Below are 27,758 nucleotides of genomic sequence, written 5' to 3'. Positions count from 1 at the left end.
TACTCCACTAAAATTCTCAAGGCATTAGATAGTCACAGAAATACAGCAGTGTTTTTCACTTTCATTCTTAATACTCTTATCCTGCATTTTTGATTCCCAGTTTTTGTTCAATAATCAAGGTTTGGGGAGTGCTGGAGGGAAGAAAAAAAAAAACAAAAAAACCAAAAAAAACCTTAGAACAAGTTGTTAATAAAAATGGGTTAACAGTATCTGTTAACAAATAACTCTCTCTTACTAGTACTTAGGCCATCCTCTCTTCTTTTGTGAATGCTGACTCTAGAGAGCCCTGGCAGAAGCCCCTGACTGAAGTGCTACTGTCACTACTTTTCTAGTTGACAAAACAAGTATTGTGTTACTGCTTTCCACTGTGCTACAGACAGCCTAAGGCCAGGACACCAGTTCATAATCAGACAGATAAAATAACCAGACCACTCATTCCGTTTGCCTATCAAACTATGCAGGATTCAAAACAACAACATGGCTAAAGGAAACTGGGGTTCAGCTCCTAGATGGAAAGGGTTGTTTTTTATTTTTATTTTTTTTTTTTTTTTTTTACAGAACTGAGAAGAACCCTTTGACAGATACACAGTGCTCTAATACTAATGCACTAAATCAGCCTTCACAGATTATTTTGTCATCCTGGCCATTGCATGCCACATTCTAGATGAACTTCCTCTCCTGTAGGCCACACGCTGACATTCTTCTACAGGAAAGTGTATAAAGATGCAAGATGAAAACCAAGAGGATAAACACTGCATAGTTGATTTAAAAAGCTATCAAACTTTACCTGCATAGGATAGGTAGAAATGTGTGCATTAGAAGTGTTATAAATGGAAAAGGCAGCATTTACCGGGAGGTGCTAAGCAATGATATTTTACAGTAGTCAGTTCCAAATACACAATGGTTTTAACTCAAACACTGTATGGACATCACTAGGAAGTGATGACAGTCACTGCAGAACTTATTTCAATTTTTCTGAAATGATCTGCAAGTCAAAGCTTATGGATAAACAGGTATTGACCTAAAGGTCTTGCTTGTTGTCTGAAGACTGTTAAAGCTGTCACTCGGAACATTCAGACACCTGAACTAAAATCTGAAGTTATAATAAAAAATTGGGCATATGTAGCCGGACTGCGCAGCCTCCAGAGAAAGTTTTTAAGTGCCAACAGATGCCTACCAGAGGAAGGCATTAACAGTCTAGAGCTTAAAAAAAAACAAAAAAAACCAACCAAAAACCCACAAACAAACAAAAAATCAATCTTCCTCTACTGTAGCATAAGCTATTATAAAGAACAGTCATGTTCATAAGGATATGTTTCTCATTTGCTGCTATCTCACCTGCTGCTATTGCCATGCCTTGAAACAGAAAGGAGAGCCTGTAGGCAAGATGACCACAATAATCACACAGAAAAAAACACTACACAAATATGAAGGGAGGCAGGAATGCACAGAGCATCAGGCAATGGGATCACACTGAGGATTTAGGGTGCTACTGTCAGGCAGAGGGAATCCAGGGAGAACTGCAGCCCACAGTTTTGGTTTGCAAGAAAATGGCAGCATATCCTTTACTAATAAAAGAGAGGAATACGAAAGTATACTTATAAAATCTTAGTGATTGCAGCTCAAGGAATATATCTTTTAAATGGATACCCTTCTGTGAATATCCTTGCAAGTCTGAATGATAAGAAAGGTTTGATTATTTATCACTACAAGCAAACACATAAAGGCAACAAACTAAATAAAGGACAGAAAAAAAATAGAAATATAAAAATCCCAAACCATCAGCAATACTAGAGAGAAGATGAAATGCTGGTTATTTTGTTTTTTTCTGTGCCATTTTAAAGACTACATTCATAAAGGTAATTATTATGGAAACAGTCCCACCTGTTCACTTTAAACCTCCCTCCCTTCTACTACTCTGGTTCACCTTAGAGAAATCATCACCCTTTTCCTACTAGGCAGTGCTTTAGGCTGAAAACACAATGTGAAAATTCTCCAAGTAAGGTGAATACTACTCATTCAAAAACAGGTCTTAAAAATCCATTTTGAATGTGCTCCACAGCTGGGTGCCTATAAAGAGGAGGCAAGCACAATGACTACACTCATAAAATGTTTATGATGTAGCACATTAAGAGCTCTGTGCTTAAAAGGGTATTTCCACAACAATTTTTTTTTTCTTTTTGCCAAGTTATGCTCACTTATAAAATGACTAATATGATATTTTATTTTCTCTAGATATATTACTGCAGATGGCTTTGGGAACCAGACTGAGTTATATTTAAAAAACATGAGGGAAAACAGCCCAACATAGCTAATCTTTTCTGCTGGTGAAGACTATTCTTGAGACAGAAAGCTACATGGCAACTGTTTTTATCTTCATGAATAAAGTTCTATGTACATTCCAGCTGTGAATTTGCAAACAATATTTTTAGAAGAAAAATATTTATTCCTAATTCTTGCAACTGAGGTGCTGAAGGAAGGGAAAATTTTCCCTAGTCAGTAATAATGGTATATAACCATGGAACTGGTCTCATTTGTAATGTAGCCATTTGGGGAAAATACCGTGTAAGAATTATGCAGAGGTAACTGGTGATCAGTACTGCTGCTCCACATCAGATAAATACATGTAAGTAGCACTTTAGTAGCCTGGGCACAAGGGGTAGGAATGTTACACCATGAGAAAGAAGTCTGCTCTCCCACCAGCTTACTGCTATTAGATGATTAACAAAGAAGCTAATTCAGATATCCATAAAATTGGATTGGTAACAGTTCGGTAGGATTGAGAGGCCTTCCTGAGACTCATGTCCTTCCGATACTTTTAAAGGTTTCTTCATATGTTAAGATGGTAGGTGACAACTGCCATCAAATAAAAAATAAAAAAAAATAAAAAAAAAAAGGCAACAGACATTACAGTTAGTGCTGATTCACAGTTAAAAGAATTGCTTAGCTTCATTCTATGACAAAAATTGCAGTTCATCTCCTTCAAGCACTTTTCCCTTGTTACAACAGGGTCATTACAAGGGCTGGGAGCTGCTACTGCAAAATAAACAGCAACTGTAGCCCTACACACCTCATAATTTGGAAACTCATGTGAGAACAACTCATGAGACTCTCAAGTAAACGTTAAAAGCTGAAGTCAACTTCTAAATAAGTTGAATTAAATCTTAATTCAAATTGAAGCACACTTTTTGTCTAGACAGTCACCAAGAACACAGCTTCAAATAGCTGAGGACAACCCTAGTTCGATCAAACTCCCACTTAGGTTTCCTGATATCCAACAAAAAAACAGAGATAAGTATAATTTTTTTTACTCAGAATAGTAACAAATAGCAAATCTATATTTATCTGGTTTTTGTCTAGAAATGTACAGGGGAAATGAAAAGCAGCACTTGTTCTACTGATACTAAGTGATAGAATTAATACAAATAATTTTCTCCCATTGCATTCATATACAGACAGTGGTATCCACATAAAACTGAAACTTTTTTTCTTATGGTATCTGTTATGTTGTGCAACCAAAATCAAACTCTCACCCCCAAATCAACACCTTTTTCCCTTTTCCCTGGAAGAAACTGGTTTATTCTTCACTAACCTCTCATAGAGTCATTTTTTTCACCTTGCATTCCTAAGAGACTACACAGTATAAATTCAGTAATCTTGAAAATTTCTAGTTTTGGTGCAAATGATAGCTTGTATGAGTGGTTGCCTGCAACGGTGGCCATAACATATTCCCATTTTTTTCTAGGAATTTACTATACCAGGCCACCACAAAGGCAGCAAATGACAAGGGCTGACTAAGCTTCCCATGCCAGGTAAATCATATGACATCTTTTTTTTGTTTGTTTCTTTTTCCCCAGAGAAAGGTTGTTTTTCCATCTTTCCATTTGGGCTCCAGCATACCTATTCAATGCAGCAAACTAAATTATTTAAAGCACCAATTATATCTAGTTTTAAAAAATTCCCTACTGTTATATATTACAAATTTAATACTTTACACAAGGTAAACTTTCTAAAAATAATATCAGTCATATATGAAAAAAGTCTAAGGAATCTGATGACTATAGTCAAAGTACTTAAACAAATCCCTAACTCGGGAACTGAGAATTTTAAACATATTCATTACTTTATTTCATATTTGCTCCTCATGAGTCAGCTTTGATTTGCTAAAAAAACACACAAAAGACATTCTTTCCCCTCTCAGGATTTTTATTTCTACATAATAAACAAAATGCTTTTGTTAGTATTTTAAAAATGACATTAAGATGACACAGCAAAGTAGTGTGGGTGAGAATGAGTGGGAAGCTGATCAGAAGCACAAGGAACTTCTTGGATGCTGAGAGAACAGCAGATACCTCAAGGGAAATTTGAAAAAAATATTCTGCATAGAAAATATTCTGCCTATGTATCACATTTTCTCTTTCTCTCCTAAGGCTCTGTATTACTGAGAGTATTTGCTGGAAAACAGATTTTCTCTTTTGATGGTTGTTTAATCAGCCACTTACAAGTCAAGACATAATCCTGTTTATGAAGTTACTGTTAGGTGTAATGGAACTCTCCCCACCTCCCAGCTATATCCCACGTTACAGACTGAAAGGCCCCTGTTCAGCAAAACACAAGTTAACTTCTAGCACATGCTTCTGCCTTACAGGATATGTGTCCCCAGCAAATGCAGATGTGAGGACTGAATATCCAGAATTTCTGCTTCTATCTTGGGAAGCACTCAGGTGAGCATCAGTGCTGCTGAGTGCCATGATGCTACAGCAGTGCCAGCAAGATTAGGGCCAGTGGTCAGACATTTACACACCACAAATGCAACTTCACTTTTTTTTTGTTTGTAAACATGTCAACACAAGCTAAACCACTGATGCTCAACTATTTTACTGTATCAGCCAGAATAAACACAACAGACCTAGGGAACAGAATGAATGGAAACTGTTACACAGAAAAGGGGAAAGGGAGTAACACAGCAGAGTCAGCCCAAACACAAAGAATAAGAACAGAGGTGGAAAACATCAACTGTGAAGAGCAGAGGTTTGCACTTCAGGTGTCCAAGATAAAGAAGTTAATTAACCCATTCCAGCTTTCACAAATGCATTATCTGTGTGCCTGTGCTAACCAACATTGGTGTGTCCAAGTAAAAAATGACAGGAAAATTCATGAAGGGCATAAAAGTCACAAGGGATGACTTTAGAGCAGGAGATGACTCCTTCCTAGATTTGTTCTGCAATCAGTAAGGAAAAAAAAGCTGGTTTTGAAAGGTTCAATGGACTCTCAAATGTTCTGCCTGTGGTAACGTGGACCTGAATCAATAATGCAGAGAGGGGGAAGGAACACCATATGTTATGGTTTGCCAACCTAAAAGGATACAGGAGCATCTGACAAAAAAACAAAGGGGGGTGGAAGCTTCTAACTGGACTGTTGCACAAGGAAAAGAAATATTTTTCAAGGCCACAGTTCAAGAAAATGTCATTTCTCTTCATGCAAAACAGGGGCATGCTGGAAGAGTAAGATTCCAGTTAAAAATAAATCCTAGACTTAGCATTTTAAGAGCTTTCATCACTAAAGGTTAAACTATGATGGCTTGTTACTTGGTTTGATGACAACTCCATTATTTGGAATAAGTTCTAGAAGGAACAGAAAATACAAAACTGGACATTTGTTTCCTTTTGCTATCACCTCATTGGTTTCTGATTTCCTAGTGTGGCAGTTGGCATCCCAGGGCTGAGTATTTCAAAGCCAATATATTCTTCTGTTCTGCCTCACTGCACTCAGAGATGTGTTTCCTCAGTTCTTAACCCCTGTCCTGTCTTTTCCTTTGTATAAGCAGACATTGTTCTTCCATTTGTTCTCCTCCTCACAGACCTTATGCAGAGAACTGCAATTTGCTGTTCCTCATCTACCTCAGGTTTCCTCAGTGCAATCAATGCCATGGAACATCTCTTAGGGAACTGCTTACACAGACACTAACATTAAAAAAAAAACAAAAAACCAACCAACCAAACAAACAAAAAAACCAAAAAACCAAACAAAAAAACAAAAAAACCCAAGCAAAACAAACAAAAAACCCAACCAAACAAGAAAAAACCAAGCAAGCAAAAATAACCCCCAAAATGCACACACGTGCACAGACATACAAAAAAAGCCCAGTAACTCCCCAAAACAAAGCAATAACCACAACAAACAAGAAAACTGCCACAAAACCAAAACAAAATAATTAAAAAACCCCAAAAAACAAGAAACTAACCAAAGAAACAAAAAAAAAGTCAGCATATCTGCAAATGGAATAATGATCAATCCAAGAAACACCAGACACCACAATCAATCAACATAAAAGCCATGCACTTCAAGGCAGGAAGCCTCTATCCCTGAGTAGGAAAAAACAAACAAACAAACAAACAAACAAAATAAAAGAAAAAAAAAAAAAAGAAAAACCCTTACTGCACCAAAATGAAAGCTACCCCCTACATTTCTGATTGCACTGAATTTAACCCCCTGGACACTCCATCTAGAACCATGCAGATTTAAAGCCATTTCAAAATTTTGTAAGAGTAAGGAGTCATGTACCGATGCTTCCAGATAACCACAGAACACTTATTTAAAGAAGTTTATTGGAAAAGAATATTCTTGCAGAAGCTGATTGGCAAAATCAGTTTCCCTTCCAATCAACAATCCCTTCCACCACCATACTCTTGGTATCTGCTAAAAAATCATTAAAATCACTTGACCAGCACAGACATATGAGGTATATATAGTATGGCTGAAATTGAAGGGTATAGTATACACATCTAAATATGTGTGGTCTTCTCTATGTACTGACCATCATGTCTGGTAAAGGTATTAGACTGAAACATTCACCTCTCAACAGATTAACTGAAGGAAAAAAAAATATTACTTAAATAAATAAATATTAAATAAATACATTTATTTAAATAAAAATAATTAATTGAACTACAATCTTAAGTAGAAGAGAAACATTTCTGGAGCAAAATTACTTTCACTCTAATTTCAGGACACAGTACAGGCTCTCTGTTTTAAACAAAATAAATAAATTATTCCTAGGCCATATCTGGCAACCTAACACAATCCCACAGAACCAGCACTGCATCATTACCCTGATGATGTAGCACACAAAAATTTACAAGGTCAGTCTTGTTGAAGCTGTGCAAAATAATTTCTTAGAATATATCACCATATGACTATTTCACACCACAACTAAATCAAACATTTTAATACATATAAATACTGCCACTTAACTGTTGGAATTACTTTTTAACTTACTGCTCTTGTACAGCTCATATACCTGAAAAAAAGGAAAAACAAGGTTTGTTTTCATAAACTAGCATAAAACTCCATGCTGTTATCTGTAGGACCAAATCTACTTCCATGTACGATCATTCCATATACGATTATTCTTCTCAGGTGCCCTTTTTCATGATTTTCCCTACCTTCTCAAACCAAGTTTTCCTCCTTGACACCTGCTTTCTAACTAGGCCTAAGGAAATAAAAAACAGCAATTAAAGAAATGTTATCTTGCTGTATGTCTGCACAGAAAAGAGTATCTTGTTGCCTCCAATTTATCTATTCTGTTATGTTACAGCTCCATTTTCCTGGTTGGCCCAGCAGATATGCAGAATTATTTTTCAATTTGTAGAAAACAGTCTGATTTCAAGCTTGAGTAAGTATTCTGTCACTTACCATCTGAGCTATGAAACAGCATTAATTTAGGTATTAAAAGTGCATTAATAGCATTAATCTATAAAAATCTATTTAATATTCTACTCCTCATTACTCAAGACAGTGAAATGCAGATAGTAGCTCACTCCTTTATTCCATAATTAAGTTCTTTCCCATTTATGACACTATTAAAATAAACAAAAACCTTTGTTTAGCATGGTAAATTTAATGAAGCCCTGTATTTATGATGTATAATTCCTGCTTTGCATTTTTCACTCCTTCCTTTTTTCTCATAAAGCAGGATCAACCAGACTTATAACCTTTCAAATGAAATCATTGAGGTTCTTTAAAGGCAACACAAATCATCAATTTCAGCCCTCCAGTATTTGTACTGCTAAAGGTTTTGGCTGATATTTGACAAGAATCTTGATGCTGTGGTTTCAAGACATCACTTCTCCACAATAATTCCATCCCACCATTCTGAACAGTAAATTTCAAAGTGGCAGAGGTAGACACAGACTCAGTGCCACATTTCTTCTGCCAGCAAATGTTCCTCAAGCACAGAGCTCTAGAACAACAATTTTCAAAAGCCAAACAGCAATTTTACTGAGTTACCAACAGCCACAGATATACAGGAATTCACTTTTAGGATGGTGATGTAAGATTGGTGGTTATGTTCATCAAAAAAGCACAAATCAGTAAGGGCAGAAAAGCAAAAAAACCAAATAAAACAAAACACAATTCAAACCCAAAACCAACAAACTCCAAGAGCTTTGATAGCTTATCAGACAGAACTGAGAAAAGTGGAAATCATGAACTCTTCAGCTAAATAATATTTTTTTTTCTAATACCAACAAAGATTTAAAGGTTTTACATATTTCTAGTCAATATTTTGTTCAGCTGTGAAATGGTACTCTGTTCAAAAAAAAATAAATATGCTTTTCCCAACACGATTTGCTAATGGATACTGAAAGGTACAAACACAAACTATTTGAAATTACAAAAGGAAAATGAACAACAGTTTTACCAGCCAACAGTACTCCATACTCCACTTGAATACATTCTTTGGTATGAATCACTTAATGATACAACTACAGGCAGGTACATTCATTTTACTGATATTCAGTTTTTAACATAAATGTTTTCAGAAAGTTTAACTCAAGGGATTATTTAATTTACACATCTACTGTTGTAGTTCCTTACAAAAAAATTTGTTTCCCCATAAAACAGCTTAAATCAGAATCTTTCTGCATACAAGACCGGCAATTTTGATTGAAATATCACTCTGAATCTTTAATAAATAATTGCTGCCTTCATGTTTTAACAAAACTGTTATCTAGTTACCATGTTATTGTAGCATAGATACCTGTCTCTAAAATGTCAAATGCTATATACAAAGTTCATACATCTTCGTGTTCTCAAAAAAACCTCAATTCAATTAAAAAGTTAATCAAAATTTAATTCTACACCTAAAGATTTTTCATTAACAGCTATCTTTGCCAGTAAGATTTTATTGTCCAGAACAGAAAGGTTCCTTTTCGTTCACTTAAAGTAAAAAAAGGAAGCCAGGAAGTTGTTGATACAAAATTATATCTTCCATTTATCAACAGTTAAAGTCTGGCTGCAGTAGGAACCACATGAGCCTCCTAATACAGACTTACCAATGAATTTGGTTATTGTACAGCCTAGGAGTAGAAAAGTAGTAGCACACCCTTCCTATGATTGAACTTAATTGACTTTTAAATATCATTAAACCAAAGCAGCCAGCAAGGTATTACTGCTTTCTGGCCAATAAAAATTGCCAAGGACATCCATCCAAAAAACCCACCTATTGCACACCAATATTTTTGGAGACTGCTACCTGCCCTCATTCACACTCCATGTCTGAGGCATTATAGGACATCTTGTATTGCATTTCAAGTCTTTTAAATACAAATATCCTGTGAAGAATGGGCATAAATACCCTCAGTGGGAAACTCAGCATCAGATTTAAACATTTCAAGATTTAATAACAAGTCTAGGGTGGGACTTGAGCTCACTAAAGCATTCAGTAAAGCCTGTGCACAGAGATGGGTACTTTTCACTGCAATTTTGAACACAGCCTGTTAACTAGAATTATTATGGATTTCTTGGTAAGTGTTCACTTGTGTCACATAACAGCAGACCAACGAAAACTGTATTCATTTCTAGGCATTTATGCTAATAAAAATTATTATCGTTAAGGGTGTCCTGGCACTTCCACTACAAATCTATTTTTCAGGAACATATATCAGCTATAATAAAATATTTTTGACTGAAACTTGGTATGAAATGTCTCAGCTATGCTTAACTCAGGAAACATTCCTACACCTTTGAGAAAAGCAATTTTGAAAGTAATTTTTCTATCTACTTAGGTTGTTAAGCATTTCATCCTGCACAACCTAAGGTGTCACCTGCTACGTGATAAGAACATTACATCTCTAATTCTACTAGGTATGAAATTCCTAAAAGCATCTCTCCTCACAAAACATCAGAGCAACAGGACAGTATAACAGAGAGAGCATTCACATAAATATTAGGAAGATTTCTGACCAATTAAAAGGTTTCCTTGGCCATTTCCCAACTTGCATGTTAGCACCACAATGATGCAATTCGTTACCAAATGCTACTTTTCATTTGTAATGAAAAGTAATTAAAGATGTGCAAGTTTGTTTAATCCTAGTTCTTCCTTCCCTGTGTGTTATCTAAAATAATAAATCAGTTCATAATAAAGAATAATGAAATAGTTACATTCCTAAATTATTTAATTTAGAAACTCAGCCTACTGGTCCTTAAAACTAATTTTGTTTTACTTAAATTTTATGACTTCTTCAGTGCACATCTTGTCAAAAACCATGGATTAACATTGTTCCTCTGACACCAACAAGGGAGCCAATAGAGCCTACTGGGTCAGCAGTCCTTGAAAGTAAAAAAAGAACTTCACAATGCTCCATAACTCCCTCAGAGCTGAAGGGTCTATTAAAAATACAGTTTATAAAACAACCAAATATGGATTAATCAATGGACCATAATGACTTCTGGACTCTTGGGTAAAAACTGTTATGCAAATGACAACACATATATACCCTTACAGACTCTAAAGTATTAAGAATATTTCACTACTTCTGCTAAATAGATACAAGAATGTATGTATTTTTACTTTTCTTTTTTTACAAATTACCTTTTTAAAGGCCTATACAGAGAAAAACAAGCTAGAGCACTAATTTTATTCAGTTGAGAAGAAATGAATTCTGTTCCCTATATTAAAAAACAATTTAAACTTCCATTGAAAAAAATAATCTACAACAGAAATTAGGACCAGATTTTCAAAAGGGCTCTCCACCCATGGCACTGAATAGTTTTTCAAAAGGCTTTGGTATATTATTCAGACACTTGTTTTTTACATGTTTTAATGAGTTGTTCTCACTGAGAAAAAAAAATGGCTTCAGTTGCTTAAAAGAAATAGGAATTCTAGCTAGATCATTGTTGTACCCTATGAAAGAATTTGAATGAGCAACACTTCTGAAAATGTAAACCACAAGAGCCACAGACCTCAGACATACCAAATATACGAAACCTACAAACTTCTCTGCAAGACCTTCTCATGCCAACTAAGTTTAGTGTGATCTTTACCTAACTCCATGCTTTCTGAACCATTTTTCTGCAAGATTCTCATCTAAAAAAATATTAAAAAAAAAAAAAAAAAAAAAAAAAGGCATTTTGCACATTAGGATCCTTTGCTCTATGCGAATGCAAAATAACTTTTCAAGGAAATTGTGATGAAGAAATAGTCCAGAGAGCAGACACCTGAATGAGGACTTTACATTTCAAGCACATGGATTTTTTAAATATGCATTCATTAGGGCAATTTTATATACTATATCCAAGGCCAAACTTCCCATAATGTTTTCTTCTACTTGTTCAAAATCTATAGAGGTGAATTTGTCTTTCAGCAATGAATCAGTGGTTTGTCTACATCAAAATCAGTGGAACTAACTCTGAACTGCCACATCTACTTCAATAGCACACTTGAAATGCAAAACGTGCTTTTTCTCCCCCCCCCATGTAGATAAGTTCTCATTACTTGAAAACTAACAAATTAATCCCCCTGTCAGTATTTACAAAATAAAAATTAACAGGATTTAACCTTGATAGATATATGCAAAAAGCAGCTCAATGTAGACAGAAATTGCCCAGTCTCCTTGTTCTTTAAGTCTGGGGATATGGGAAGAGCTCAGACTCAAAATGCTTTATTTTCCCTGTGATAACCTATATTAAATGTGAACTACAAATTGAAGTTGGAAGAATCTTTGCATTGATTAGCTAATTTGGAAATACTTCATCAGACAATTTCTTTGCAAAGATCTTCATAGGCAAAACCTATCAAGTGAGAGCAGTGATAACTTCACAACCAGGCTTTCAGACAGCTAAAACTATAACTGCAAATATGCCCCCTACACCACTATTCCTGTAAGCTCTGTGTTGGGCTGTTATAAGGCCATTGTACCTAGAATTGCTGTCAAGATACATGAACTGGGTGAGAAACCCCATAAAAGCATAGCAGGGGTAATTACAATAAGCACAAAGGCTGCTTCTGTCCTGTTTATCTTTCTGTCAACCCACAGGATAACTACAAATTTCATGTAATTATCCACATTCACTTATTTTTCAATTACAGATTACATCCATCCATAGTTGCCAAGTTTTCAGTATAAATACCACAGGATATTTGACTGTTTCTACAGTTCTTAAACCTACAAACAAGATGCTCTCTTCCATTACTTAAAGGAGGCATTTTAAAAATTATCTGATGCATGATGAGCCTTCTTTAAAATGAAGGATTCAAATCTTGCCAATCTAATTCATACAGCACTTGTAAAGACTACAAGACTTAAACACAGTTGAATGAGTGTTTAGGTGAAGGAGTGAAAGCTCCACTATAAACACTGCAGAAAGCTACACAAAGTATGAGAATAAAAAAGGGGGGAAAAGTCATGGTGTACTGACAGACTTCAGAGCCACTAAGAAGCACAAGTACAACCACTGGAATAGCTTCAACTTGTAACGAGTTTGTAAAGCACAACATAATAATCTTTCATTCTACTACATAGCTCATCTATAAAGATTTTATGTGATTTTCAATAGAGAAGTTATGAAATAAAGCAGCCCATAACAGGAGCTAAGAACATGTTCCTTCTCCTGCATTAGAACCAAGACAGCGCCCATTAAAAAATATTACAGATAGATATATCTTTTCTTCTATGGCAGGAGCCAAACTACTTCAGTATTTATAGGTCAAGTCTTTCTAAAAACAAGAAGGCAATAATTATTAATTCAATTACACAAATCACCTCCAAGGCTATCTCTTTAAACTACTGATAACCATCCCCTGCTCTGCTAAAATGAGTGATCACTTTGAAAAATTACTACCACCAATGAAACAAGATTGTCTACTGATTAAAGTTTTGCAACACTGAAAGTGCAATTCAATTGACAAACCACTTATAATGACCTTAAAAAGGAACAAGAATGTCATGCTTCTAGATATATATAGGTACATGTAATATATATATCTAATACATTATTGCTTAAGTAGCTTATGACAGTAGTTATAAGCTCACTACACTCTCGCATATATTCTGGAGAAATAATTTCATACTGTGGTTAAATATATTCTAACAGAACCAGCAGGACAATTTCAATCCACATGTAGCACACCTCTAGGAACATCTGTTTTACTCCCAAGAGTAAATGTTTTGCTTGAATATGGAAGCCTCTTTTATTTTTACAAACCATGAAGCTAAAAAACAAAAATGCATAAATCAGAGACATGTAGTAACAGGAAATAGCAATCCATGCTAATACAACTTCCAAGTGCAAATAAAGCTCTTGTGATGTTACCCCAGATAATAACTGAAGGAAGAGATGAAATGGCTTTCAGTAATAAGAGTTCTCACTTATATCACACATCACCTGTCCTGCATTCAGAGGAGTGGCTACAGACACTTCAATATAAGTCAATAGTATACAATATACAAGCACAATAATTTTCCAGGAGCCAAATTTGTACTGTCTACTGAGAAATCCAATTTTGTGTGAAGAAATATATGCATCTTTGTCACAGGGGAAATAATAAAGTCAATAGTCTCTCATGGCAGGAAGTATTTAAGATTAAGAAAGCAACATCTTCCCAGTATTTCTAATATTTCCTTTTAATATATTTTCATTCTTTTCCTCATCATATTCTCTTTATGGATCATGTAGACATACAACTAGAAGGGATCACCAAATATATATTGCTGATATCATTTTGTTCACTTCTTTCTGTACCAGTATATATATGACACTTTTTCCTGTTGTATGATTTTTCTCTTAATTTTTCTTTACCAAGACTTTTCCCTGTTTTCCGGTTTGGAACAACTCCATCCTATTTCCTGACCTCCTAACCCCCACTTCTTTTTTATATCACAAGTCATCTTTTCCCTTTTCACTGAAAGGTAATTGCTGCTACCTGAGAGGCAGCCACACAGCCCCCATCGCTTTATCCAAACATATGTCACCTGAGTTTTGTCAGTGTCTCCTACTGAAAATACTTCGAGAAAACACAAAATATTTAAAAAAAAACAGTAGTGGGTCTCTGTTTTCAAAAGCAATTGAAAGTCAGAGATCTATTAGTGAATTACAGCTATGTCTGTGCTTGTGAAAATATTATAGTGAGTAATATACTTGCTATTTATGCAACTTCAACATATAAATAATAATAAAAAGTGAAATATAAAAAGCTTCATTTTTTTTCCTAAGCTTTGAAGTTATTAGGTTCTGTTGTGTAAAACTTGGAATAGGAATATGCTAATAACTAAACATTTCCCTGATAGATGATTACAGCTCCCCTGTTTCTCCAACTCCCACCTGATGGGAGGATTATGCACTCCATCAACCCTAATGGCTCCCACTAAGGCAAACCAATCCATTGTATCTATTTACCTCCATACACACATCAAGCGTGCCTAAATCTGGAAAACAATAAGCAAACCAATACTGTAAATACTTGTTCTATTTCTTCCCTGCAAAATCCATATGACCCACAGCATGAATAGTTAATTATACAATTTATTACCGCCAAAAGTGTGTAGTTCCTGGGTAAAAAAAATACATTTCTCTCTTTTTAAGACATCCTGTACTGGAATCACAGGATAGCCACAGAGCAAGGAAGAAAAAGGAAAAAAAAAAAAGAAATGTTGACCTATTTAGTAGGTAATAAGCCAAGACATCCAAAACCACCACATGACTGACATTAACCAAAGAAATCCTCATGTCTCATCTAGATGGATCAAATGCACAACATGCTATGCAGAAGCTCCAGTACTGTCTAGGAAAGAAAATTTATTTCTCTACTTCTTAATGAAACTGTACCAATTTTAAAAAAACAGTTTATGAGGGAACTATTGTGGGAAGATAAGGAAAAAATTAGGACAATCTTAGTTGTTGTGTTGGAGATGAAAATGGAGAAATGCATCATCCAACCTAATATGGATGATTTAGATAAATAAATAAAAACACTATTAAGCTCTTTGGAGATCTTATTTTTATAATAAGCAGTTAGTATTAAGGAAAACAAAGAAATACCTAGAAACTCTCTTGAGAACATTACATTAGACTCACTACAATACAACTATTCTTGCATGAGATCAAATTCATTAGCCCAGGAAAGCAATTTGAGTTGCTTTCACACCTCTCTCTGTTTGTTTTCCATTGTTAGCTAAACAAGAGAAAACTTAAGAAGAATCTACAGTATAGCTGGCATAAAGCATACACTCGATGATACTGCAGGGCCTGATCCAGAAAAAAAAAGTGGAATTAAACATAATCATTATAGTACTGCATAAAATCATTACCTGATGTATATTATTTCTTTGCAAAAAAATCAAAAACCCACATTAAAAAAAAAAAAAAAGAAAAAAAAAAAGGAAGTCCAAGCAGTAATGGCATTTGTCAACTACCACATGTACCTGAAGTTCTCACTTTTTTCATGGGCATTCCCTAGAGCTGGAAAGAATTATGTTCACAAGTACCAGTACTTAGAAACCATTTTTGAAAACCAAGGTATGTACCAGTTGAAGTTTCTCACTACAAAAGGTTTAACAGCTTAAGAGCTTACATTTTCAGCTCTGGTGCATACAAGACATATTTGGAAGGCAGCTGCAATGCCTGTTACACTATGACTTTGCTATGACGTATTTATCTCCTCTTTAAGAATTCAAAGCAAACATTAATATTCTTGAACAGCCTAAACACAAATTTTCTAACACAGCAACTCTAAATTCTGATGTTCAAAGTAAAAACTTTATTATCTACTTCATAACACTGGAGACAAGTCTTCTGCCTGCAGAGCAACACAAATATATATGGTATTGGGAATGTGTAAGCACTGGAAGAAAAAGATAAGGATGAAAATTTTCAAGTAAGTTAACCCTGGAATTAAAAGCAATGATCTCAAGCTAAATAACTATGATTGCTTAGCCTTCCTCCCAAGGCAAAAAGTTTGATCCCATTAATGTCAATACATGACCACAGCCAATGATTTGGCTTCATCTTGAGCCACTGGTGTTTGCCATGACTAAAGGCAAAGCAAAAGCAAACCCATGGCTCACAAAATAGGTCCTTAAATCCAGTCAATGGTTTTCCTCTCAGTTCTGCCCAAATTCTGGTTACTTTTCAAGGAAAAAGTTAAGCCCTTGCACACTAGTATTTTGTTGTCTGTTTGCATGGCTCCTCTTTTATTTCAGGCCTGTCAGGGTATATTGGTACTTGTTATGCTATACAAACCATTGTAATATGATCTATATATAGCATGCTAAATTTTGCTGTTAAGCGGATGAGGAAAATAATCTTGGTTTGGAATCTCTTCTAAAACTTCAAGTGAAAAATAATATGTAAAATGAATGCCTGGTTTTAAGAAATAGGTAGTTTCTTAGAGTAAAACAAGCCCAGAGCTTAAATGCTTGAGTGACAAAATTGCCTGTACAGTTCCCCCCAGCTGACCCCTGTAGCTCTGCAGACAGTCTGGAAAGGATTTTCTGACAAACATAAAACATTACATTATAGATACACAACAAAATGACTGGAATACTAAAAATAATACTCAGTTTCATAGCTAACCTGTAAAATGTCAGATCACAGTGTTCTGATTTACTATCACCTTTAATTGGACATCACATTTCTAGAAATCATTGAAAGAAAAAAAAACAAAACAAAAAGATTCGCAAGAATATTATCAACCTTGTCTCAAAAACATTAGGCACTACCTTCTGGTTTTGAAGACACACAAGGATATAACACTGACCTAGTAGACTGCAGTTCCATCAAGAAAATCCTCATTATTCCCACACTCCTCATGGCTGCCCAAGAAATAACTGCATGTCTGTGTCTCCTACCCACAGTTCTTTTAATGAAAAGATTAAAATACAAAGCAATTTTCTTTCTTTGCACCTAAAGTTCCTGGATGTGGAACTGAATGAATGTAGAATTACAAGTTCAGTGAAAGTCTGGAAGCCCATTTTAGCCCCAGAGAAATATTTCCCATGTAATGTTGCTCAAGAGGAAACTACTCAATTTTCCTGTACCTTCAAAAAATCAGCTCTATCAAGCTCTCCATCACTGAGACCTCCCAGCCTCACAGTACAACCACCAGTAATATCAAATTAGGTCAAGGGCTATGTTTTACATTATGAAAAAATTTCTGTTCATCACAAAAAACATCCAGTTTGAGAAGAAATGTTTGAAAAGTCATTCAGTGCAACGTGTCTGAGAACCCAAACAGGACACCAAGGAATTAAAGTTATTTTAGTGTAGAATGGATCTTAACACACTGGTAACACCCAAAATATTATTTTTAAATGTATCATTACAGATGCAGCAGTAACCCTAAAATGACATCTGTTTTTAGAAAGGTGCTGCCTTAAAACATCTTCAAGAAAGGAAACTTACAACTTCTATCACTAATGACAAATATTTTAATAAAAATGCATTTTGTATCAGTTACTGATAATGTTTCATTTTGCTCTTTTTGTACAAATTCCCTAAGAGTAGGAAACCTCAAGCAAGTAAAATGTAAATTAAGGTTAAAACTTCAAAACTTGACCACAAACATTTCCAAATAAGAAAAATAAGTGTTATAAAAGTTTCATCAAGAACAGCTTCTTCTATAGCATAAATCTGAGACTTCTCCAGTTTTCTCCACACTTCACCAGTCTCCCAGGGAATGAATGTGAAACACAGAAATACCATGCTATGAACAAGTTCAGTGTTTGAGCACAGTTCAAACTATTTTAGATAAGAGAAATAAACATCCTGAAAAAACAAACTTGTAAAATCATAGCCTCAGTCATAAATACATATAAAAAAAAAATAAAATTGTAAGCTTTGGATAATACACACAGAAGTAAAAAACAGTTTTGCTTTTTGCTTTGGGGTTTTTGTTTGTTTCTTTTGGTTTTCTTTTTGTTTTTTCTTCTTTCTCGAACCCGCACTTCCAGGACCAAAAGGCAAAGTGCATTTCTAATACCGCACAAGCGGAACCAAGACACGCATGCAGACAGGTTGGAATCAGCCATCCCGGTTCCCCTGGAAGCCCAAGAGGTCCAGCCGGAGGATGGGGAAGGGGGGGATGATGAGGGGGCTGCGCGGGAGCGGTTCCCAGCGCGCATCCCCGCGGAGCGGCAGCGCTGCCAGGTGGCGGCGGGGTGGCGTGCGGGCGCGCAGCCGGCAGGGGGCGCCGTTGCTCGCGGGAAGGCGGCGCGCGGGAGCGCGGGCGGGCCGCGCCGGGGGAGCTGCCGCAGGAACCGGCCTGGAGGCTGCGATGCCGCTGCCACCTCAGAGCTCCCCCCGCAACCCCTATGCCCACCGACCACCCTGGGGGTCACACACGATCCCTACCCCCCCTCTCCCGCCCCAGCCCAGCCGAGCCTCTAGGAGGAGGCGTGTGCCGCCCCGGCGGAGCTCCGGGGCACGAGGCCGCGCCAGGTCCCCCGCACGCCCGCGGGCACCGCTCCGCCTTGGCAGGGGCGGGGGGAAGGGACGGCCACCCCTCCGAAAGCAACCGGCCCCCAAACCTAAATACTCACCATATTGACTTCTGAGACCATATCTATACTGGCAATGTCTATGTTCATGCCCACAGCTACCGGGGGACCTGCAAACCGACAAGATGGTCCGCAATGTGAGCTCCAAGAACTTAACTCATTCGTATCAGTCAGCAGGGCTTAGACAACGCAGAAATGGCACGGTTGTCTCAACAAAACCCGAAAAGTCAGGAGGAAGGCGAGAAGTGCCCCCCACCCGTTCCCTCCCTCCCTCCCTCCCTCCCTCCCCCGCTCTCCCAGCACCAGGCTCCCACCGATCGGCGGGGAAGGCGCCTTCGCTCCGGGCTCCCCCCGCAAGCCCCGCCGGGGCTTTATGTAACCGCACACATGTGCGCACGGCGGGGGGACGCGGGTCGGGACCGGAGGAGTGCGGGGTGCAGGGGCTACCCCTCCTTCTAGGTCGGCAAGCGCGGCTCCGGCCTCCGCGACCCGGCTCCCCCCCCTCCCCACCCCTGCGCTGTTGCGGAAGGGGCAGCCCAGGGGACAGCGGGCAGTGAGCCCCGGGGGTAGGGGTGGGGGCAAGGGATGCCCACACGTCCGAAATCAACTAACTTGTTGGAGGCAAGAGCACACAGGGAGTTAAATGACATTTTTGTATCAGTTAACAGCACATCTTGTACTCAAAAATAGTAACTGTGATCACAGGCACATTAGGCTGAGAGGAACAAACGTTGGGTGAACTTAAAGAGATTTGCATCTCGATAAAACAAATTAAACAAGGGTTCGATTACAGGTTAAAAAAGTAACACATAAAAAAAGCCGACGGACCGATTACAAATATGCAAGATATTTGAATGATCACATTAAATGTATCTTGGGCTAAGAAAATTGAGTAACAACGGGCTTAACTTTGGATCATTTTGAGAAAATGGCAACACACACACAGTCCAAAGCAACAGCACCCACAACACGTTAAAACCACGCACACCAAAGGAGCACAGCCCGATATGTAATCTCCCCTATTCAAAAGCGGTCAAATTACCTCCAAAATCTGGCCTCAAGCGAATGTCGTAGCCCTTCAGCAGTCTATCCACGGTCTCTTTTACCAGTGACATATTACTAGGGTCATTAACACTAAAGAAAAAAAGAATAACACTATTATTTCTTAATTCTCAAACCCAAACTGTACCTCTCAGCGGCAGCATGCGGTGCCATTCAAAGTAAAGCAAGAGATACCTTCATCACTTACCTCTGTGCACACACCACGGCTATTATTAAAGGGAATGACCAAATCCCAAAGTAACCCTTTTTCCGGACTCTCAGCATCCCTTTAGCTTTTTATATGATTTAGGATTTCAGTGAAGAGAAGAAGAGATCCAACTTATTCTGGCCAGTGCAGTAATTCTAATGTGAAGCGCATGCGCACGGCGTACCACAACATCAAAAGGAGCAGTGGTTGCTGCTGGAGATGGGAGCAAATTTCCTTGCCAAAAAAAAAAAAAAAAAAAAAAAAAAAAAAAAAAAAAATTAAAGGGGAAGAAGGAAATGCTTTTTTTTTTTTTTTATATATAGAGAGAGTCATCCACAGGAGAATCGACAATATTTTTTTTTACTGCCCTTTTTGTTAATATAGAATATAAAACAAAGCAAGGAGACAAGTTTTAGGAGTTGCAGGGTACAGCAGCTTTGCAACCTAGTTTAAGGGGGAGGGGAAGGCGGGGGCTGGACGGACTCGGATTAGACAGAGGGAGAATAGGTTAAAAAGGGAAATGCACAGTGTACGTATGGTGCCAGGGGCAGGTGGGGGGGAAGGGGGTAGGCTTAACTTTTCGGCCCCTGGAAAGAACTGCTTGAGGCGAGGTGAGGGCAAAGGAGCCGGCGCTTGCAACGGGGGCTGGCTGTGGGGGAGGAGAGGAGATAGGCACCTACAGTATTTCTCACAAAGAAAAAAAAAAAATAAAAAAGGAAGATGACGAATAGTTTCTTGTAAGAGCGGATTAGACTCTTTTCCTACTGTGCTACCAGGCGCTGTTCCAAGAGCAGAGGCATTGGGGACGGAGAGGGTCGTCGGCTCCCGCCGCCGAGCTCCCACGGGTCATTTGCTGGTGCTGGAGCGGCAGGCGCGGAGCCCCCACGGCCTCGCCCCCCCCCCCCCCCCCAGCCGGGCCCGCCGGCACATTTTCCATAGATCGACCGATGTTTAACCCAGGGATGCAAGTTCCTCAGGTAGAGCTAAGCACGGCCAGGGGACTGGGGGATGGAGAGAGGAGGAAAGGCAGTCAAGCTTTTAATGACCATCCAGACCCGCTGCAGGTTCACAAGCCCACTTACCTTCGTGGGTAAAACACTTGAGGTCTTCAAATGCAGCGTGTGATCCAATTAATGCCTCAAAAGAAACCGGAGACAAGCGGAAAGCTGATTTGGGGATGCTTTGACTGACATTTAAATCCTGAGCAAGAAAAAAAAAATAGGAGAGAGAGAAGAAAAAAAAAAACACAAACCCAAAAAAACAAACAAAAAAAACAAACAACACCCTGAAAACCAACAGACACCGGAGTTAAATTATTCCTCGCAAATCTCCCTTGTGCTCGTAGGTCCTTTCACACCTCCACTTCATCCTCACGCACATACCCGCCCAGCCCCGCGGATCTGTGCTGCTTCGCCGAGCGAATCTGGGTGTTCACACGTCCTCGGCCGGCCCGGGCTGAGCGGGGAAGGGATTTGGAACACTTGGGGCGTCAATTAACAAAAGAAATCTTTAACTCGCTACAGAAGGATGGAGAAGGAAGAAAGAAAAAAAAATCAACACACACACACACAGGAAAAAAAAAAAAAAAAAAAAAAAAAAGGGGGGTGGTGGGGGTGGTGGGATCAGGGTGAGGGTATCGCACAGAGAGCCAGGCGGGATGAAGGACCCGCGCACTCTGCAGCACAGCTCAGTCCCGCACACAGACAGCTGAGGCGGTCCGGAGCTCCCCGCCGCCCCCGGGCCGGACCGGGCCACCGCCTCCCGCCGCCGCGCGTACTCGGGGTGCCCCGCGGGTGCTCAGCCCCGAGCCCACACACAGGCGCACGGCGACCCGGCTACCGGAGGAGTCGGGAGGGGTGCGGAGCCTGGGGGTGGCGGGGGGGTTGCTGCCCGGAGAGAAGGAAGAGGCGGTGGCTGCTCGGGAAGGCGGAGGGAGGAAGGGCGGACAGAGAGGCGGTGGGATGAAGCCTCACCTGGGGGAGAGAGGAGGCGGAGAGCAGGGCGCTGCTCCCTAGAGCCTGTAAAAAAACGAGCGGCAAACCCGTGAAAGAGCCGACAGCCCCGAAAAGCAGGCAGCCATTTAATACGGAGCGGCAGCTACCTTGGCTAGAGCGCTAAACAGAGGGGGGGGGCGGAGGGAAGCCCCGCAGCATCCACCTGCCGCTAAAGGGGGCCAGGGCAGCCCCCGCCCCGCGGGCACACACAGCGGCGGCCTTTCCAGCGGGATGAACAAATCGCACCCCTCCCTCCCTCCTTCCTTCCCCCCTCCCCCACTCTCAATGCCTTAAATCACCACGTTGTGCCTTTGAGATCGGGCAAGTATCCGCTTGGGTTTTTCTTCCAGGAAAAGAAAAAAAAAAAAAAGACTTCCTTCGGTTGCGTCTGTGTGGGAGGCTGGGGGGGGATTTCACCGACACTTATTTTCACCAGCTTCGAAATTTATAAAAATGGGAATTGCACAGAGGAGAAAATACACTTTGCCAGATGAAAGAGATAAGATTGGATCTCTGATAAATATAAAAATGTCTCATTTGTCTATTCAAAAGAAAAAACCCAAACAACTAAGTTAAAAAAGGGTTAAGCTTTTGCTACTTTTACGTCCTCCCCTCCACCCCCCATTTTTCAGCTTTCTATTCCATAGCTGATGTTACAAAGCCACTCTGCCTGTTCACCAGTGGAGGTTTCTGTTCTCACACAGCCAGCCTGCTTCACTGCCAAACCTCTTGAAATATAGCACTGAAAGGAAGATGGTGGATACTCCATGCAGTGACTCATTTTACTTTAGATGTATAATAGATACCTTTTTTTTTTTTCTTCCGCAATCATATGACAAGAGCAGGAGGTCTCACAGTAAAACCACTTCATTCCTGCCCTGTGGAACTAACATGCAAGAGCTAACTTGGGACTACATCTGACACTCCTGATTTCTGTGCTACTTCTGAGTCTCTATTAATTACCCTTACACCACAGAAATGCTTCATTCTCTTTGTCTGAACCTGAACCAGATATCAACAAGATCCTGTGGCCAATGACTGATAATATTCAGTGGTGGACAGACAGGAATTTTTTATTTACATATCAACACAATACCAAGGGCAGAAAAGTACCACATTTCAGTGGGAATTCTAGAAGACTACACCCAAAGAATACAGTCTGGGCCAGTATAGAACAAGCATTTGTTCTCTGATCTGGTGTATGCACTCATAATCAGTAACTACTGGCATTCATTCTGGGCCTGGAGCATCACTGTGCCACGTGGAGTGAAACCTGCTTCAGTCTGGCTATTGCAGCAAAAAGAACAGAATGTCCCTCAAACAACTTCAGTACATATGGATATTGTGGTGCATTATGGATGGAAAATTCAAATATATTCTTGGGTTTTGGAAGCGTACAGGCTCTATTGAGCCATGCTTGGGATTATCTGCAGAAATTATAATTTTTGCTAGCTGTGAATGCACGACTGTCTGTATGGGTCTACACCAGTAACGCTTCTTTACCAGCAACCCAGGCTTTGCCCAATTAGACTTGCCCAAACAAGCCTACTTGACAGGGTCATCGTTACATAGTGACATGGAGTACAAAGCCATACAATACTTTTCCTTTTGCAAACTGTGTCACAGAGATCTGTGCTTCTGACAGTACCACTTTTTCTTTGACCACAGGGTTCCGATCTATTCCAGATTTCTCAGCACCATCAAAATCTCCCATTTATTTTAAGCAGCTTGCTAAAGAAATCATTCCTCTCTTTTTCTCACTTTTGTCTGCGTGTTTGAAAAGGAGAGGAAATAACTGGTGTGAACACCAGTATTGAATGCAAGATGCAGAATGTTCATGTAACTTGTTTAAGGACTGCTATCTAAGATTTTGGGTGTCTTACAATGGGGAAACAACCTAGTTCCCAGCTGGATATGATACTTCTAGCTCTAAAAATATCTCAGATTACAAGTACTGTAATTTTGCAGAGAAACCAGCAAAGATGGTTATATTTTAAATGCTAATTGCAGATTATTTTGAATTTTAGCTTTTAAGTTTGAGGAGTGTAAAAGAATACCCTCAAAAACTGAGATGCTCTAACTGAATGGCCCACAGTCCTTGCAGTGGGTGACACCCACCTCACAGTGGGTGACACTACCCATGACAGGGCTATAAGCAACAGAGTTTGCTTAGCTTGTTAACCCTTGATTATAGCATTTATTGGTGTAAGCACAAACAGTATCACAGGTCATGTACTGAGAACTGCTCTGAAGTGTTTTCCACATGGTTTGCTGTAAATGTTATGCATGATCATGCAAAATAAGCTTTCAGATGAAGCAAGAATTTCAAGATAAGTTCTCAAGTGATCCAATCACTTAAGCGAGAGACAGAAGAAATGCTGATTTATGCTAGGCCAAGAACAAAAGCCCTGTGTCACAAGTAATGCTAGTAGCAAGGGCAAAATCCCTCTTAAAAAAACCCAGAACTTTCACTGTACCTCAACAGGCTCAGATGAATACAGTTCTATGAAGGTGATGTTTACTGAGTTTTTGATCTTTTAGGATAAGATGGAGTAGTATCAGAAACACTCAGCTGAGAGTTGTTTCCATGTCTCAGGTAATAATTTATTCCCTAATTTACAGAAGAAGGCTAATAATTATTTATTTTGGTGCCTGATTTCCTTTTCCAACTCTTAAAAAGCTATAAATTCATTAAAAAAAATAAAAAAATAAAAATCAACCCTTGCAGAAACTTCCTGAACAAAGATAGGATATCCTTGATCTTGGTTTCACTTGCATTTTAGGTTTTCACATCTAGTATGTCACAGGCCATGCACCAGCCAGCAATGCACCGTTACCAGTCAGCCTGTCAGCACTCAGACTGCTGCTGCATCACATACACAGAAAAAAGTTATTCATGCAGGTGTATCTTGGTTCCACTGTTCATGGGCAATGGAATTAACTTTCGTGTAGTGACAATCTTCTGGGAGTTACAGTGTAATATAAGCTTCAACTGCCATATTATCTATGACTTCAAAGTGGTAAAGCTATCAAAAAAACAGTAGTCTATAATTTGCCAATAATATTGCTCTTGGCTCTTAAAAAAGATGAAATTATCAGTATTGTACAGCAACTTAGTCTAGTAAGGTACTTAGGAACAAATAGAACTTCATATGGCCTCAACTTCACTTAATTGCAGGAGAAAAGTAAATGGAAAGGGCAAATTACAGCCTCTTACTGGTTTCTATCCTTATGTAGAACTTTATTTGCTGGAAGTTGCAGTTGTTTATTCTGTGACATGGCATCCCCCCAGCACTGAAGACACTACAGATAAGAACTTACCTGAGAGCATGACCTAGGCTGTACTTTGAGTCAAAAGACCTTTTGTGTCTTCCAACAAAAATCTTTTCTTTACCTTGAGATCAACAGATCTCAGATGTATTTTATTGTGAAACTGAATTACAAATGAGAAAAAAAAAAGTAAAATGAGACATCTACTTGTGCTTTGATTGCAGACAATTTTTAGCAGCTCAATGAGAACTGGAGTGAATTACAAAATGTTTGGCATCTAGAGTAATGATGGAATGAAATCTCCAATCCTCTTATCAAATTACAAAAGCACCACAAAAATTTCCTTCAAAGGGGTAGAAAAATTCATTTATCAGCTATATAGGCTGATAATTTTTTAATTCTTCAATTTTAGCTATGCTGACAGATAGCTAGGAAATAACTACAGCAAATAGCTAGGAAGTATCAAGAAGGATCCTGATAGGAAGGCAGGGCAAGGCACAAGGAGTGTTTGCATAGGGTAAGGATAGTAGAACACTTAGGCAGCACAAAATGTACACCAAGATTAGATTATGTCACTCAGTGCCTAAATCTCCTCCATCCTGTTTGTGCAAGATTCAGCCCTGAAAGCAGATTGCAGAAACCTGTTATTAAATTAATGGAGTGGCATTTGTCTGCATCAACTGATTGCAGGATTTTGTCTTCCTTTCTAAGCTCTCTTGGACAGAGTTGGTTTCCTAAATTTTTTATATTGGGTAATACATTCCAGAATACTGCTATAAACAATATCTGAGGGTTCTAAAACTGTTAGGTTGGAAGCTTTTGATAAAAAATGAAAATAGTTTTCTATTTAAAGCCATTTAGCTTCAAACATCAGTCTTGGGGCCCCTATGACTGTATCCAAGTTATAGGCCTGAAATGGAAATCTACATAGTTTTAGCTGGTTTTGTACTAGCTGGGAGGTCCTCACCACTTGAGAAAACTCCTTCTCATTATTACCATCACACATTGAGTAGATGAGAGGACAACAGGGGTAGGAAAGAAAAACTTAAGAATATAAAACCACCTAACAGGGCATGTTAACAAGGAGTGAAGGGAGCGAGAAAAAAAGAGTGGAGGGAAGTGTTATACCATGGCAAAATGAAATATGAAGAGAGCCAGTTATTTAATAAGGACTCAAAAACAAGTCAAAAAGAACCCAAGTTACTGCTCATTTAAACTAACACGCAAGATGTGAAACAATCCTTTTGCTTCAGAAAACAAACACAGCTCCTGTATCAATTCTTTATTCTCTACCCATTGGGAGATTACAGGGATCTGAGTCTCTTGACCTGTGTGATACCAACTATCAAACATGTTTTGTTCCAGATGAAATATTTTAATTTTTTTCCCTGTAAATAAAGGAAATTCACAGTATAGTTCAACCCTTCCTTGCCATTTTTAGCTGTGAAATACGTCACATGAAAAATGTCATATGTAAAAAAATGCTCCAAAGGTACCAACTGTGACTAACATAAAACATTCAAAGCATAATCAGCAGATTCTATTTTAAAAAATGCAAAAGTGTTGATTCAAAAAGGTGTCAGTATTACACAATGCAATTTTAAATTCAGACATCCGTATATCTTATATCTTGTGGAAAGCAATAATACAGGTTAAAAAATTAGTTATAGAAAGAGTTTAGGGAGAAGTGCTATCAATGGATATAATCAATACTCTCTAAGTGCTCTTCAAGCAGACTTCAGTGAAAACTAGGAGAATACAAGTTTGTCTGTAACTAAATATTACAGCTGTCCTTTTTATTTGTGTGCTAGAAAGGGAGATGAATCTGCTTGCTGAAAATGTATAGTTTTATTACTTCAAGCAGAGAACAAATGGGAAAAACACAATGCTCTTCTTTGGTTTTCTGCATCTTGCATGTTCACTCCAAATGTGCTTGTGTTGATATTCCTATTCTTTCCATACTATCCTAAAATTCCAACTAGTCCTAGTGAGGAGATGTCCCACAGTGCTTCAGTAAGCAGAAATACAATTTTGTAACACATTTTGCCTCTGACTGATGCTTTTTAACTTTGTGGATGCAGGCCAAATGTTTAATAAAATCGGTACTTGCTTTACATGTGATCTGCCTCTATTTACAGATGCTGGGAGGTAGAAATGTTTGTGTTCAGCTGCAATTACTGTCTGAATGGAACAGCTTGGCTGACTTGAGAGTGTTTTTGTAGAGACGCATTATCCTCCACAGAAAGGGTATTTTTACTTAAATGTTACACCATGGAAATGGTCTGAAGGAAGTCAGGATGGCAAAGCACTAGCCCTGCAAGTACAAAACCACTGTTTCTACTTGTCAGAGACCACCTGAAAAAGTGATTTACACATTATGGGTATGTATGCAAAGCACAACTGAAGCAGTACTTCCAATAATCCTGGGAAAACAAGTCAGAAACCAGTAGCGAACTAACTGTGGAACAATCC

General features: G+C 38.6%; 1 protein-coding gene across 5 annotated transcripts in view; it reads right to left on the bottom strand.

Annotated features, from left to right (window-relative positions):
* GABRB2 (gamma-aminobutyric acid type A receptor subunit beta2) overlaps positions 1-22,247 on the bottom strand; it is a 132,805-nt gene extending 110,558 nt beyond the window's left edge. For 2 of the 5 annotated variants that reach the window (XM_071758556.1, XM_071758558.1), the window contains exons 1-5: positions 21,996-22,247; positions 21,105-21,222; positions 20,023-20,256; positions 19,816-19,907; positions 18,816-18,883 (exon numbers count right to left, since the gene is read on the bottom strand). In XM_071758556.1, the coding sequence (XP_071614657.1) occupies positions 18,816-18,883; positions 19,816-19,907; positions 20,023-20,099 (237 nt within the window). In that variant the 5' untranslated portion in view covers positions 20,100-20,256; positions 21,105-21,222; positions 21,996-22,247. Of the gene's footprint in view, positions 1-18,815; positions 18,884-19,815; positions 19,908-20,022; positions 20,257-21,104; positions 21,223-21,404; positions 21,818-21,995 lie in introns of those variants that run through there. The other 3 variants (XM_071758554.1, XM_071758559.1, XM_071758557.1) reach the window with 2 other exon arrangements.
* Between the last annotated feature and the right edge of the window lie 5,511 nt (positions 22,248-27,758).

Source organism: Heliangelus exortis, chromosome 15 (genome assembly GCF_036169615.1).
Source record: "Heliangelus exortis chromosome 15, bHelExo1.hap1, whole genome shotgun sequence".
In the NCBI taxonomy this organism is placed as follows: domain Eukaryota; kingdom Metazoa; phylum Chordata; class Aves; order Apodiformes; family Trochilidae; genus Heliangelus; species Heliangelus exortis.
This window is presented reverse-complemented; position numbering and strand designations above follow the sequence as displayed.